At 39.3% G+C, this 15,770-nt stretch overlaps 1 protein-coding gene across 1 annotated transcript; it reads left to right on the top strand.

The window, feature by feature from the left end:
* The first annotated feature begins 1,107 nt into the window (after positions 1-1,107).
* Positions 1,108-15,770, top strand: LOC133616546 (pyroglutamyl-peptidase 1-like). Its single transcript, XM_061975952.2, has 5 exons — positions 1,108-1,379; positions 3,768-3,820; positions 6,871-6,987; positions 10,477-10,709; positions 15,417-15,770. The coding sequence occupies exons 1-5, from the start codon at positions 1,346-1,348 to the stop codon at positions 15,610-15,612; spliced, it is 633 nt and encodes a 210-aa protein (XP_061831936.2). The 5' UTR covers positions 1,108-1,345; the 3' UTR covers positions 15,613-15,770.

Raw genomic sequence — 15,770 nt, 5'->3', positions numbered from 1 at the left:
CTGTGCAATCTACTAATAAAAGTTTCAATCAATCAATCAATCAATCAAACCTATGGTTATATTCTAGGGCTGTGAATCTTTGGGTGTCCCACGATTCGATTCAATATCGATTCTTGGGGTCACGATTCGATTCAAAATCGATTTTTTTTCTCTCGATTCAACGCGATTCTCGATTCAAAAACGATATTTTCACGATTCAAAAGGATTCTCTATTCATTCAATACACAGGATTTCAGCAGGATCTACCCCAGTCTGCTGACATGCAAGCAGAGTAGTAGATTTTTGTAAAAAGCTTTTATAATTGTAAAGGACAATGTTTTATCAACTGATTGCAATAATGCAAATTTGTTTTGACTATTAAATGAACCAAAAATATGACTTATTTTACCTTTGTGAAAATATTGGACACAGTGTGTTGTCAAGCTTATGAGATGCGATGCAAGTGTAACCCACTGTGACACTATTGTTCTTTTTTTTAATTTTTTATAAATGTGTAATGATAATGTCAATGAGGGATTTTTAATCACTGCTATGTTGAAATTGTTACTAATATTGATACTGTTGTTGATAATATTCATTTTTGTTTCACTACTTTTGGTTTGTTCTGTGTCGTGTTTGTGTCTCCTCTCAATTGCTCTGTTTATTGCAGTTCTGAGTGTTGCTGGGTTGGGTTTGGTTTTGGAATAGGATTGCATTGTTATAGTATTGCTGTGTATTGTTTTGTTGGATTGATTAATTAAAAAAAATAAAAAATAAAAGACAAATTTTTTTTTTTTTAAATAAATAGATTTTTTAAAAATGAGAATCGATTCTGAATTGCACAATGTGAGAATTGCGATTCGAATTTGAATCGAGTTTTTCCTACTATATTCATTATCATTTTTTGAGCAATGACAGTTTTAAAAAGAAAAACAGGCCGCATGGCAGCTTTGTGTTATTAAAGTCAACATTGTTACTCTTTCTCGTCACATTGCACCTGTTTGCTCTTTATTCCGTTTTTTATGTTTAAAAAAAAAAAAAGTATTTGTAGATTGTGCTGCAAGCCGTTAAGAAATTAGCTGCAGGCCGCACTTTGGACCATACTTGCAAGTTTGGACACCCATGGTTTTAAAATATACTCCCCGTGCTGTGATATTTTCCTTTACGTTTTCCCAACTCGGGACGCCGTTGCGTCACGCGTGACGTCATGACGTCGCGGACGTTCGGCGTTCGGACGCTCGCTGCCTGTCTGGAGCTAAGCAGAAGGGCGCCTGCAGCTGAGGGGGACAACAGGGCGACTTTATGGTCCTGCTACACAACAAAGACCCAATAAAGCACCGAAACAGTCGACGTGTCACGACGGGAAATGGACAACAGTAAACGGACTGTGGTCGTTACAGGTCTGTATTTGATTTGTTGCCTTTTTGTTGAGTCTCCCTGCAAGGCATGGGTTGAAGTAGTAGAAAAGTTGTGTTGATGACAGCTGCTCGAAGGCTAATGGCGTCAGCTTGTTTGTGCTCCACTCCGCGGCCCTTGGAGCTCTAGCAACTCGCCACTCAACACCTTTATTTCCAGCAACTTACTGTGGAACTAAAAGGCTTTTTTCTTTTAATAATAATGTCAGTTTCAAGGTTGAAGGATTTACCTATTATTGGTATGAAAAAGCAACAAACTTTTATGCTAATATACCTAATTAAGTGTAATTAGTTTGTGGGTTCTTTTCAGGATGATGCAACTTTTCCCACTGCATGCAAAACCAAATGCTATTGAAGGTTATCTTAGTTTTTATTAATGACATGGCAGGCTAATCTTGCACTATTGGCACTCAGCATCAAGGGTTGGTATTGGGGGTTAAATCACCAAAATGATTCCCCGAGCGCGGCCACCACTGCTGCTCACTGCTCCCCTCACCTCCCAGGGGGGTCAAATGCAGAGGTTAATTTCACCACACCTAGTGTGTGTGTGACTATCAGTGGTACTTTAACTTGAACTATTTACAACATTTAAGATGCATATCCTGGGGCGGTATACCTCGGTTGGTAGAGCGGATGGCCAGTAACTTGAGGGCTCCAGGTTCGATCCCCGCTTCCGCCATCCTAGTTGCTGCCATCTAGACACTTAAATCCACCTGCTCCCATTGCCACCCACACTGGTTTAAATGTAACTTATATATTGGGTTTCACTATGTAAAAGCGCTTTGAGTCACTAGAGAAAAGCGCTATATAAATATAACTCACACTAATTCACACATCCTCTCTAGCATTGTGTTTTACAGACACTTATCTTTTTGTTTTAGGGTCTAAGTTGTGCGTTTGTAATGAAAAAAAACAACAAAAAACTTTTGGGGTTGCTGTTTTTTCACTTTGGGTTAATGTATACATAACTCTACAGAATTTACCACAATATCATTGAAGACGTTGCTATTCTTCGACCAAGACTAGATTTTGGGAGTTTTCAAAAAAATGACGGTAAAAAGTGTCACCCACACTCATTAAAGCACAATACTATCCTCTGTACTGATGGTGAATCAGTATTACCGTATTTTTCGGACTATAAGTCGCAGTTTTTTTCATAGTTTGTGCGACTTATACTTAAGACTTATACTTAGGAGCGACTTATGTGTGAAATTATTAACACATTGCGGTAAAATATCAAATAATATTATTCAGCTCATTCACGTAAGAGACTAGACGTATAAGATTTCATGGGATTTAGCGATTAGGAGTGACAGATTGTTTGGTAAACGTATAGCATGTTCTATATGTTATAGTTATTTGAATGACTCTTACCATAATATGTTACGTTAACATACCAGGCACGTTCTCGGTTGGTTATTTATGGGTCATATAACGTACTCTTATTCAGCCTGTTCACTATTCTTTATTTATTTTAAATTGCCTTTCAAATGTCTATTCTTGGTGTTGGGTTTTATCAAATAAATTTCCCCAAAAAATGCGACTTATACTCCAGTGCGACTTATATATGTTTTTTTCCTTCTTTATGATGCATTTTCGGCCGGTGCGACTTATACTCCGGAGCGACTTATACTCCGAAAAATACGGTAGTTTGCGCCCTTATTTGAGTTAGTGCTTGTCTTTGGTTTATACATTAGTAAATGACAATAGCATTAGGTTTGGGCTCCGGATCCATGTTTTGGTGCTGAGTGACTGCTTAGCAATTCTTATAGAAATAGTTAGATTGCAATTATTGGACATATAAAGCATTTTCCACCGGGTAGTACAGTTGATATTGTATAGAGAATTACATTTCCAAGCAAATGTGGAGAGAAGTAGTACAGGCTAAAACTGCTCGGTTGTTTTTTTTCCAGACACAAAGGCGTGCAGGAGTTCCAGCTGATGGTAGATGTGTAGGCTGCCTGGGAACGGCTTGCTCACAATAGCATGCCGGCTGGCAACTAGCGACCCCTCACTCTGCTCCTATTCAGCAGCCTGTCAGACAGACTGATCCTCCCTCCGCCCAACCCCCAGGGACCCACTGACCCTTGGAGTGATGGCGCAGGGGGCGCGACTATAGATCCCAATATAAACAAGGCAGTGTGAGGGAATAGCTGTCGTCTGCTTCCGCTGCCAGTTTTGCAGGTCATATGGATTTAATGCAGGGAGGGATTGTTTCGTCTTCATAATTGATTTGATTTTGTTGATTCACACTAATTTCGGTCTTTAAAAGAGACCACTTGAAAGGCAAAATAAGTCAAACGATAACTGTGACACTATTTAGGCGGGAGATATTTTTGCGTTTGCGTAATCACGTGAAATAATGTTTTGCAGGTTTTGGGCCGTTTGGAGAGCACACAGTCAATGCCAGCTGGGTTGCAGTACAGGTGAGCTTTACCACCAATTTGTTGGTGAGGATGCATGCTTATAAAATGTACAGTAATGCATACATTCGTGCTCATAGATGATAACTTAATTACCGTATTATCTGGACTATAGAGCGCACCGGTAAATAAACCAAACCCATTACATTTTAGAAGACAAAAAATGTTTCTATTAACTTTAAATTAAAGACTATAAACTGCTACTTCATGGATTTTTCTCCCCAAGCGGGGATAACAATAAAACAAAAAATAATAATAACCAAGCAAAAACACTGAGAGGGTGTTGTATTGTTTGTGCTCTGGTGCCATCTTTCAGGCGCGTTCGGCAGTGCATTTCTTTTTTTTTTACACGAGTGCTGTTCAGTCTATTAGCCTTCCATAGCGTTTCTACTCGTATGGATTCTCCTCTCATCACTCCAAGCAACGTTTGTAAGTTTTACAGTGTAAGTAAAACTATTTATTCTTACTAAACTGTCCCAAGTATGATGTCAGTAGGAGTGTTTATATGACTATACCAGGGGTCGGCAACCCAAAATGTTGAAAGAGCCATATTGGACCAAAAATACAAAAACAAATCTTTCTGGAGCCGCAAAAAATTAAAAGCCATATTACATACAGATATTGTGTCATGAGATATAAATTGAATTAAGAGGACTTAAAGGAAACTAAATGACCTCAAATATACCTACAAATGAGGCATAATGATGCAATATGTACATATAGCTAGCCTAAATAGCATGTTAGCATCGATTAGCTTGCAGTCATGCAGTGACCAAACATGTCTGATTAGCACTCCAACAAGTCAATAACATCAACAAAACTCACCTTTCATGCACAACCTTAAAAGTTTGGTGGACAAAATGAGACAGAAAAAGAAGTGGCATAAAACACATGCTAGAAAGTCGGAGAAAGTTATACATGTAAACAAACTACGGTGAGTTCAAGGACCGCCAAAATTAGTAGGACAAAACGGCGCTCGCCAAATACTCGAATCAGTGAAGCATGTTTAATATAAACAGTGTGCTTTGTAACAATTAGGGAGGTTTGTGTCATGTTTGTCCTCCTACAGAAACCATATTAAAACAAAAAATAGATTTTTTTCCCCACATCTTTTTCCATTTTTCATACATTTTTCAAAAAGCTCCAGAGAGCCATTAGGGCGGCGCTAAAGAGCCGCGGGTTGCCGACCCCTGGACTATACGTACGTGCTATCGTAATGTAATGACGCTAACACGTTTACGAGTGTCTGTGTTCGTATTATTAACTTACAACCACATTCCTTTTGTTTTATTTCAGTCTCACAAATTCCCCAGTAAACTCACCAAAATGTCACTTTGGAGTTATTGAGTCTGTTTAGCTGATTGGAGAGCTAGCTTTCGTAGCTCGTGGGTCCATGCCAATGACTTCTGTTTTATTTGATCAGCCGTTTTAAAGTATGTAAATAATCATTTAAAGAATCTTATTGTGTAAATAACTCATTTCGCAACATATTTATCTGCGCCTTAGAGTCCAGGGCGGCTAATATGTTGAAAAATTATTTTTTTCATCTAAAATTTTGTGGGTTTGGCTTACATCGCGATGCGCTCTATAGTAGAGATGTCCGATATAACGGCATTCCGATATTATCGGCCGATAAATGCTTTAAAATGTAATATCGGAAATTATCGGTTTCAAAAAGTAAAATTTATGACTTTTTAAAACGCTGCTATGTACACGGACGTAGGGAGAATTACAGAGCGCCAATAAACCTTAAAGGCACTGCCTTTGCGTGCAGGCCCAGTCACATAATATCTACGTATTTTCACACACACACACAAGTGAATGCAACGCATACTTGGTCAACAGCCATACACGTCACACTGAGGATGGCCGTATAAACAACTTTAACACTGTTACAAATATGCGCCACACTGTTAACCCACACCAAACAAGAATGACAAACACATTTCAGGAGAGTATCTGCACCGTAACACAACAGAACAAATACCCAGAACCCCTTGCAGCACTAACTCTTCCGGGACGCTACAATATAAACCCCCCGCTACCCCCCAACCCACCTCAACCCCGCCCCCCTCAACCTCCTCATGCTCTCTCAGGGATAGCATGTCCCAAATTCCAAGCTGCTGTTTTGAGGCATGTTAAAAAAAATAATGCACTTTGTGGCTTCAATAATAAATATGGCAGTGCCATGTTGGCATTTTTTTACATAACTTGAGTTGATTTATTTTGGAAAACCTTGTTTAATGCATGCAGCGGGGCATCACAACAAAATTAGGCATAATAATGTGTTAATTCCATGACTGTATATATCGGTATCGGTTGATATCGGAATCGGTAATTAAGAGTTGGACAATATCGGGATATCGGCATAAAAGCCATTATCGGACATCTCTACTCTATAGTCCTGAAAATTTTATCATCCGCGTGGTTTAAAGCGTGGGAAAAAAGTAGCGGCCTGTAGTCCGAAATTTACGGTTTGTCTTTTTTAATCATTAGACTTCACGACTTTTGTCAGCGTAATATTCAGTTATTAAATATTTTCCTGCACGATGCGTGCTTCACACTATGCTGCGGGGGTCTCAGGCTGCTGCTCAGGACACTACATTACCAAAGGGACGACCACATTGGTTGTCAGGGTGTCTAGACAAACTTGATAAGGATATTAAAGGCAAACAAAAGGCCGCTTTGTGTCGGGGTCAAAGACATGGTCAAACAAGGCTTCTTCCAGTGACAGTGGGGGTCAGTGTCCAGGGCTGTTGGTCCTGCAAGTAGACGGGGGGGAGGAGTTGGCCCTTTGGCTGTGAATTTGACACGCATTTATCTTATTTTTGCTTGATTGCTTTTTCATGTTACACTTTGATTGTGATGTCGTTTTCACATATTGATTTGGTTTATTATAGTGTCATCTTTTTTGGATAGAATCAGTAAAATGTGCACATTAGTCTAGCCGTTTACTATGCTACTTAGTATTTACTATACTAAGTAGCATTGATGGACACAATTTGCCCTTGGCCAGAGCACGTCAACCTGAATGTCATTTTGTGTCCTCAAAGGAGCTGAAGAAACTTGGACTTGGCACTGAAGTGGACTTGCATGTCTACGAGGTTCCCGTAGAGTACCAGACAGTGCAGAGTTTAGTTCCGTCACTATGGAAAAAGTATCACCCAATGGTAAGAGCGATGTTTGTATCTCACAATATGAATGGTAAATCTGTAATATCCATATTAGGGATGCCCATCCATCCATCCATTTTCTACCGCTTGTCCCTTTTGGGGTCGCGGGGGGTGCTGGAGCCTATCTCAGCTGCATTCGGGCGGAAGGTGGTGTTCACCCTGAACAAGTCGCAACCTCATCACAGGATATTAGGCATGCACGATCATGAAAAATTTCAATCGATCATTTCCAGACTTTTACAACCAATATTGATGTGTATATATTTATATATGTACTGGGGATGTCCCTTTTGATTGGCCACCAATCATTATCCTTTAATTTCCATGAAAAAGCCCAGTATGTGATCGCCATTGCCGATTAATGCCTTTTAATGCCGATCACAAACGCCGATGCCCTCTGGCTAATAATGTATTTATTTTGAGTCCCCTGGTTGACTAGCTAGCAGCGAACTGTGTATCTCTATACACAGTGTGGTGACACTCCCCTAATTTAGTAATAATAAGCCCCATTACATTGGACACAGTAAGACTTAAAAGGCAAAATAGTAGTTTCTGATTTTGTCTAGTTACTGTGTACGATTTACTCAAAAAATTGTATGAAATAAAAAACAATAAAGAAGTAGTTTAAATATTGTGTTGATTTTGTTAAACTGCCAATAGCACTCACCATAAATAAATCGAAACATTTACAGTGAATACATGTGATCGGTATTGGTACCGGGCGATCTGACACCTGGATGATCGGTATTAGAATAGGCAGCATAAATTGGACATCCTTAATATGTACACAATTGTGGAGGGGGGCGTGGCCTGCGGCGGAATGGGGTGTGCCAGGACCGGCCTCGAAGACAGCGACAGGTGCGTAGATGGCCCAGATGGGCCTTGTTATCTAATCACCTGTCGCCTTAATTGGCAGCAGCCGGGATGAGACAAGTGGTTGGAGTTGGAGGTGCTGCTGGGCGGACGCAGGAGAAAAAGACCTTTCGCTGAAAAGCAAAAGCCTGCACTATTGAATGAAAATAAAACAGTGTGATACCCTGAATTCCGGGCTCTCCTGGCAGTTTGTGGTGGTCTGAAGAACCCACTAGAGGGCAACCTCTACAACAATATTTTGTGAGAAGAAAATAATTTAAGATTTTACACTTTTGCCACAAAAGTACACTTTAACAAAAAATATACAAATCGATTGTAGGGGTAAGGATACTATCACCTGATATTTCTTTACTTAATTAGCCATAGTTTTGAGTAGAAATACACTTCCTTCTATAATTCTGACCCATGCAAACATTTAGAAACATTGCGTGGGCGAAAAAAAGTTTAAATTTATTGATATTTCAATGTTTCAATTATTTAATTGAGACAAGCAACTCAAACATCCTGAATAGGATTTCGTAAAATGAAAAAAAGAAAGGAAACAATCTGCCCAACACAACATACATAAACATGGCCAATAGAACTAAGCCTTTGTGATTTCGCATTGTCGTTGGCAGCAACGCAGAACAAGTGGAGTCACATCTATTGTTGATTGACAAAAATCAAATAAACAATGTTCCCTGACAATAATAAAGTAGTAAAATAGTGGGGTACGTGCTTGCCCCTTTGAAAGGTGACATTCAATCATAGAACATAAAAAAATCAGAGTTCAAATGAAAAGGTGCATTTTTTCCACAAATAAATCATAACTAACTAAAGCTTGTGCCTCCAGATGAAATATCAAGTTAAACATAATAAATTATTCATTTTGTTGTCAAGTTCTTTTGACCTAAGCTATTTTCTTTCAAACTGTTGCCTCTAATCAAACGCCTTCTCATCAGTCCAGTGGCTTTACGTTTGCTGCGGTCGCCGCTAAGAACACTAGCTAGCATCACAGGCAGCTCTGTACTTCTTCCATAAATCTTCACGTTAGTGCATTTTAAAACCTCTAAAGGCTTAGTGGTCACATGCATGGACAGCACCTTTTAGCTCTTATTTCCAAAATTGTGTACACTACTGAATTGGGGTCTTATGGCCGCTTATGTGGACACTTATACTGCCATCTGGTGGTGTCAGAAGAGTATAACATACAATGGAATTTGGGGAAAAAAAGTGTAAAAATAAGAATTAGCATGTCACTAAACATGAAGTACACGGTTGTGTACTTATGGACTAAGTACATCATATCAAAAGATGATTCTTAGTTTTTATTCTAATTGGGGTCCAATAAGCCCAAATAGCAAAGAGAAATTAAAAAAGCATGTAAACAAACAGCTTGGGCCTTAAGAGCTCATATTTTATTGTGTTGAAGCCCGTAATTTCTGCAGAGCATGTTTTGCAAACTACGAGTGAAATCTTCTGACATGCTAAAGAAAGTCCACACTGGTGACTGCTGCGGCTTGATGCGTTTCTCTGGACACAACAGGGCGCGCATACGGTATCATGACATTGATTGATTGATTGATTGATATATTTTTATTTCAAATATGCATATAAACAAGAGCAAGCCTGATCCAATACAGTGCTATAGCCTTAACAGACATTACAACAAAATGAAAACAATGGAAAAGAAAAAACCAAAACAAATGAGCATGGACTTTATTTTTCTTTTTTCTTTTTTTTTTACATATTTGAGAAGAAGTTTACACTTATTTAATCATACATCACAAATATGCGACCACATCGGAGGGGAGGGGCTGAGGAGCCAAGCGACAAACACGGAGATGACAAGCCTTTATTATTACGGGCTCATTTTATGGGTTGATGCTTCATTTTCGGATCGATACCATGTCATAATCGCCATTATCAGTCGATAGCTATCAGCCGCCGATAATATCGTGCCTCCCTGATTTCCACCATGTCATCTCATCTCTGCATTTCTTGCATGGGAACGACTTCCAGCCTGCAAGATGCAAACAGTTAGGTCTGACAGTCCTCTGTGTTCAACTGTAATTTTTCATGCCTTTTTTTCAAATTACATTATCACCGACTGGTATGGTTCAAATTCTAGACTTGATATTGTTATCCAGGAAAAGTGTGTACACGGCGGCTTGGCACCATCCCGCCTGCATTTTCTCACTCTTTCAGACATTTAAGTGCATTCAAAATGTTCAGGGCAGCGATCCTGTCACTGAAGAGCTTTAAGATGAAGTTAAATTAGGTTAGAGTGTAAAAGTTAGCACACCAATCTTCTTCTGCACCGTTCAGAAGAAAATTAGCTAGAAATGACATTTGTTTGAAAGCTTAAGGCCGCTTCTTGGGAGCATTGCTGTGACTTGTATAGTTTACAGTCTGCTCCATTTAAAACTAAAACATTGTCTCTTGTGTGTGCATGCAATTGTGTTTTTAAAAGCCTAGAGAAAAAAACCATAAAAAATTATATATTTTTTGCTTACCTAGCCATTTTGGGAAGGCAGAGCTTCTGTGTCCTGGATTTCAAGTAAAAGGCATCATTTGGATTTGTCCATTTTACACAATTCTGACTTGTACTTTTGTGCTTTTTCTCTTTTTTAGTTGGTTGTTCATGTTGGGGTGTCAGGCATGGCCACCACTGTCACATTAGAGAAGTGTGGCCGAAACCATGGCTACAAGGGCCTGGACAACAGCAGATTCTGTCCTGATTCACAGTGTTGCATTGTGGGGGGTCCAGACTGTATTGACTCTGTTATTGACATGGAGTCAGTCTGCAAGAGAGTGACTTCCTCTGGACTGGGAGTTGCTGTGTCTGTCTCCAAAGATGCTGGAAGGTATAGACTTTATTTTTGCTTTTTCATTTCATGTATTTTATTTTAAACAGAACAATAATAGGAAAAATAATCTTCATAATTATTTCAAAATTGCCATTATACATTATGCAGTGTTCAATGTATGTGTATACATACATGCATACATACATATTTTTCAAGCCGATACCGATAACTTCCCACTTCTCAAGACCATATAGATGATATACGATATGAATGATATTTATTTGGCCGACCATAGACGTTGTCATACTTTTTGTTATATTGTGATGATGCATGTTGACTTATACTCGCTGTGTCCCACAAATGTGACAGCGACAAGCGAATGATTGCAATCTTTAACGCACGGTAGCATTCTCGCTAGTGGCTAATGTCCCTCCACAGTGCAAAGCAGCAAGTCAGCAATCCTCGCCTCCATGGCGGCAAATAAACTACATTTTTACAAGTATCATTATCAATGGAGGATGAGGAATAGCTAAACATGCTACACTACACACAATAGGAGGATAGGCTGACCATTAAGCTCAAACTCATGAATGTAAACAGAAGTGGGCGGATCGATACAAGTAGCAACAGTATAGATACCAAGTATAGTGTCACTATATGATCGATGTGTCAGTGGTTGGATTTAGTTTTTGTTGTTATTGTTTCAAACTCTGTAAATACGTTTTTTGACACAGAAGGACTTTAGGGGAAAACCCGAAGGATTTAAATCCGAACCAACTGTAGGAATTACATTTTGTTATGCCATCCTGTGTTTTGTCTGATCATAATTGGGGTCAAAAATGGAATCATTTAATGATCTTGAATACGTGAAGTATCAGCATTGATTTGACCTACCGTATACGCCCCTTGTAACTACCGTATTTTTCGGAGTATAAGTCGCTCTGGAGTATAAGTCGCACCGGCCGAAAATGCATAATAAAGAAGGAAAAAAACATATATAAGTCGCACTGGAGTATAAGTCGCATTTTTTTGGGGACATTTTTGGAAAACCCAACACCAAGAATAGACATTTGAAAGGCAATTTAAAATAAATAAAGAAGAGTGAACAACAGGCTGAATAAGTGTACGTTATATGACTCATAAATAACCAACTGAGAACGTGCCTGGTATGTTAACGTAACATATTATGGTAAGAGTCATTCAAATAACTATAACATATAGAACATGCTATACGTTTACCAAACAATCTGTCACTCCTAATCGCTAAATCCCATGAAATCTTATATGTCTAGTTGATAATAAGTGTAAATAATGATATTATTTGATATTTTACAGTAATGTGTTAATAATTTCACACATAAGTCGCTCCTGAGTATAAGTCGCACCCCCGGCCAAACTATGAAAAAAACTGCGACTTATAGTCCGAAAAATACGGTACTTGGTATTGGATCGATACCCAAATTTGTAGTATCGGCCAAAACTAATGTATCCAAAAGACCGAAGAATAAGTGCTTATTACATTTCAACAGAAGTGTAGTAGAACCATGTTAAAACAGAAAGTAACAAGATATTAACAGTAAATTCGTAAGTAGAATAATAATGGTTTTGAGAAAATCTTAGAACCAAAAATGATACAATATGTTACCACATACGTTAGCAACCAAATCAGGAACCTTTGTAACCTGTTGTGAATCAATTATTATTTACATACCAAATACAAATACTGCAATATACAGTACAGGCCAAAAGTTTGGACACACTTTCTCATTTCAATGCGTTTTCTTTATTTTCATGACTATTTACATTGTAGATTTTCACTGAAGTTATCAAAACACGTTCTCCCTTTTCTGTCTACACACTGTGTCTGTTTGTAAGTACTCTGTGATTGTGCACTACCAAACATGCTCGTCTGCTCGTAAACCAGAGGCGGTATAGTACCGAATATGATTCATTAGTATCGCGGTACTATACTAATACCGGTATACCGTACAACCCCAGTGGAATGTTAGATAAGGTTTGATCAAGTGGAATTACTCAAAGAACAATGGTAGGAAAACACTGACCTTATAACAGATTAATGCTTTGACGAAATGTAGTGTTAATTTGTGTTTTGTCGATACTTGGGTGTTGCAATAATTCATTACGGCGACTGGGGGACGGCGTGGCGAAGTTGGGAGAGTGGCCGTGCCAGCAATCTGAGGGTTACTGGATCAATCCCCACCTTCTACCATCCTAGTCACGTCCGTTGTGTCCTTGAGCAAGACACTTCACCCTTGCTCCTGATGGGTCGTGGTTAGGGCCTCGCATGGCGGCTCTTGCCATCAGTGTGTGAATGTGTGTGTGAATGGGTGAATGTGGAAATAGCGTCAAAGCGCTTTGAGTTCCTTAAAAAGGTAGAAAAGCGCTATACAAGTACAACCTATTTACCATTAACCATCAAATTACGGGCATGACGCAGGAAGTTGAACGATGCGGACATGTTTGTTACTTGATACTTTTTGATACGTTTTTTTGTGCTGTTTTAGACCGCAATATTTTTGAATTAAGATCAGTTATTATGTATGTCTAGCTGTCGTGTAGCTGCCAGCTATAGTAACCTATATAGCCTTTGGTATACACTATTTACAAAAAGTTATACCATGTTTACTTTTTGTAACTGACTTCACTGAAATACAAGGAAAGGTCAACCTTGTGTGCTTATTGGAGGACATTTAGATGTTAACTGGCTGTCCGGTTTTGCACAAGTAAACACACTGCAGGACTTCTTGTATCGGATGCAGCTTATATCAGCAATTTTAGATGCAAGCCGATATTATCCGATATTTGTTTTTTGCTGATATTAGACCAATATCCGATATCAATATTGGATTGGGACACCCCTACTACAGGGCTCTGATTACTCGCTGAATATAGCGCTACAGTCGCTAAGTTGGCAACACAAATGATGTCTCCTGCTTTGTTCTAATCTCTGGCAAGCCAGGAGTGTCATATTGTCTTTATGAATAACGGTAAACAAAGAGCGCCAAATTACGGTACCTAGATTGCGCGTGACGTCACGCCTGGTTCGGCACTTTGGCACTTGGCAATCACTCCAGCAACACTGAGAGCGGACTCGGACAAACTTCCTGGTACTGTTGCATTTTTCAATGTCAACAAAAACAATTTAATTTAAAAAAAAAACCACTCTACGTAAGTAAGTAAGGCTTCATTTTTCCAAAAATGCGCTAGCTTAATGCTGACGTACATTGGCTTTGTTATTGACATGCTACCGATTAGCATAAGCAATTTTACATGCCGATTTGAAAATCTCCAAATTTGTTTATTAAAAATTGCAACTGAGATGCGCATTACAGTCAAACAGCAGATGCGTAATAAGTTCAATATTTACAGCATTAACACTTTTTAAGGCGCAACACAAAAAAAACACACCATAAGTTATACACCAGTGCCATCTAACGTCTTGGACTTGCAACTGTAATTTCAACTTAATGTCATACTTGCAAATGATAACATGATGATTAAAATAAAACAAAATATAACACCTGGACAACAGTTATCGTAATCAGCTCATTTTTAAATATTGCAATAAAAAATTGATTTTATTACCAAAAACTAGAGATGTCCAATAATGGCTTTTTTGCTGATATCCGATTTTCCGATATTGTCCAACTCTTAATTACAGATTCCGATATCAACCGATACCGATATATACAGTCGTGGAATTAACACATTATTATGCTTAATTTTGTTGTGATGCCCCGCTGGATGCATTAAACAATGTAACAAGGTTTTCCAAAATAAATCAACTCAAGTTATGGAAAAAAATGCCAACATGGCACTGCCATATTTATTATTGAAGTCACAAAGTGCATTATGTTTTTTAACATGCCTCAAAACAGCAGCTTGGAATTTGGGACATGCTCTCCCTGAGAGAGCATGAGGAGGTTGAGGTGGGGGAGGTTAGGGGGTAGCGAGGGTGTATATTGTAGCGTCCCGGAAGAGTTAGTGCTGCAAGGGGTTCTGGGTATTTATTCTGGTGTTTGTGTTGTGTGACGGTGTGGATGTTCTTCCGAAATGTTTGTCATTCTTGTTTGGTGTGGGTTCACAGTGTGGCGCATATTTGTAACAGTGTTAAAGTTGTTTATACGGCCACCCTCAGTGTGACCTGTATGGCTGTTGACCAAGTATGAATTGCATTCACTTGTGTGTGTGTGTGTGTGTGAAAAGCCGTAGGTATTATGTGATTGGGCCGGCACGCAAAGGCAGTGCCTTTTAAGGTTAATTGGTGCTCTGTACTTCTCCCTACGTCCGTGTACCACTTCGTACAGTGGCATTTTAAAAAGTCATACATTTTACTTTTTGAAACCGATACTGATAATTTCCTATATTTTAAAGCATTTATCGGCCGATATTATCGGACATCTCTACCAAAAACAATTCATATTTATTAACACACACAAAAGTACTGGGAATTTGTACCGTTTTGGTTCAAATGTGAACGGTATCCATCCCTATTACTGGTAGTCCAAATGTATTCCTGGCAGGCTGCCCAAAGTGAAAAGAAATGACCCTATAGGTGTCATTTTCCGTATTTTTATCAGAACTTAATGTTTTTTTGTTGATACCATTCATCCCCAAAAAGCATGTCGTATTTGTGTAAGTGTTAATCAGCAAACAAGTGGCGGTCCAAACATAACCTGGTGTGTTGTGTCAGGGAGTTGTAACACATTTTCTTGAAACCCTGCTGGCTTGTATCTGTCACAGGTATCTGTGTGACTTCACCTATTACACATCCCTGTACATGAGCCACGGTCGCTCCGCCTTCATCCATGTGCCTCCTCTCGGGAAGCCGTACAGCGGCGAAGACCTGGGCCGCGCATTGCAGGCCATCGTCCAGGAGATGCTGGATCTTCTCGATCACGCCAAGGAAAAGATCCACTGCCAGCAGCACTTCCACTAAGTGACCTCCCGATGCCAGCCAGCCTCTTCCAGCCACGCAAGACCGATTGCACTGGACCACAAGTAACGAAAGCCTCAGTGTGCACGACGTTTTCCACCCCGGGTGTTGCCTCATATTTCCTATTTTGCCCCGTGGTGATGATGATTACGAGACGCGCG

This window comes from Nerophis lumbriciformis, linkage group LG14 (genome assembly GCF_033978685.3).
Source record: "Nerophis lumbriciformis linkage group LG14, RoL_Nlum_v2.1, whole genome shotgun sequence".
Classification (NCBI taxonomy): Eukaryota; Metazoa; Chordata; class Actinopteri; order Syngnathiformes; family Syngnathidae; genus Nerophis; species Nerophis lumbriciformis.
The sequence above is the reverse complement of the archived record's forward strand: the minus strand, read 5'-3'. Positions and strand labels throughout refer to the sequence as shown.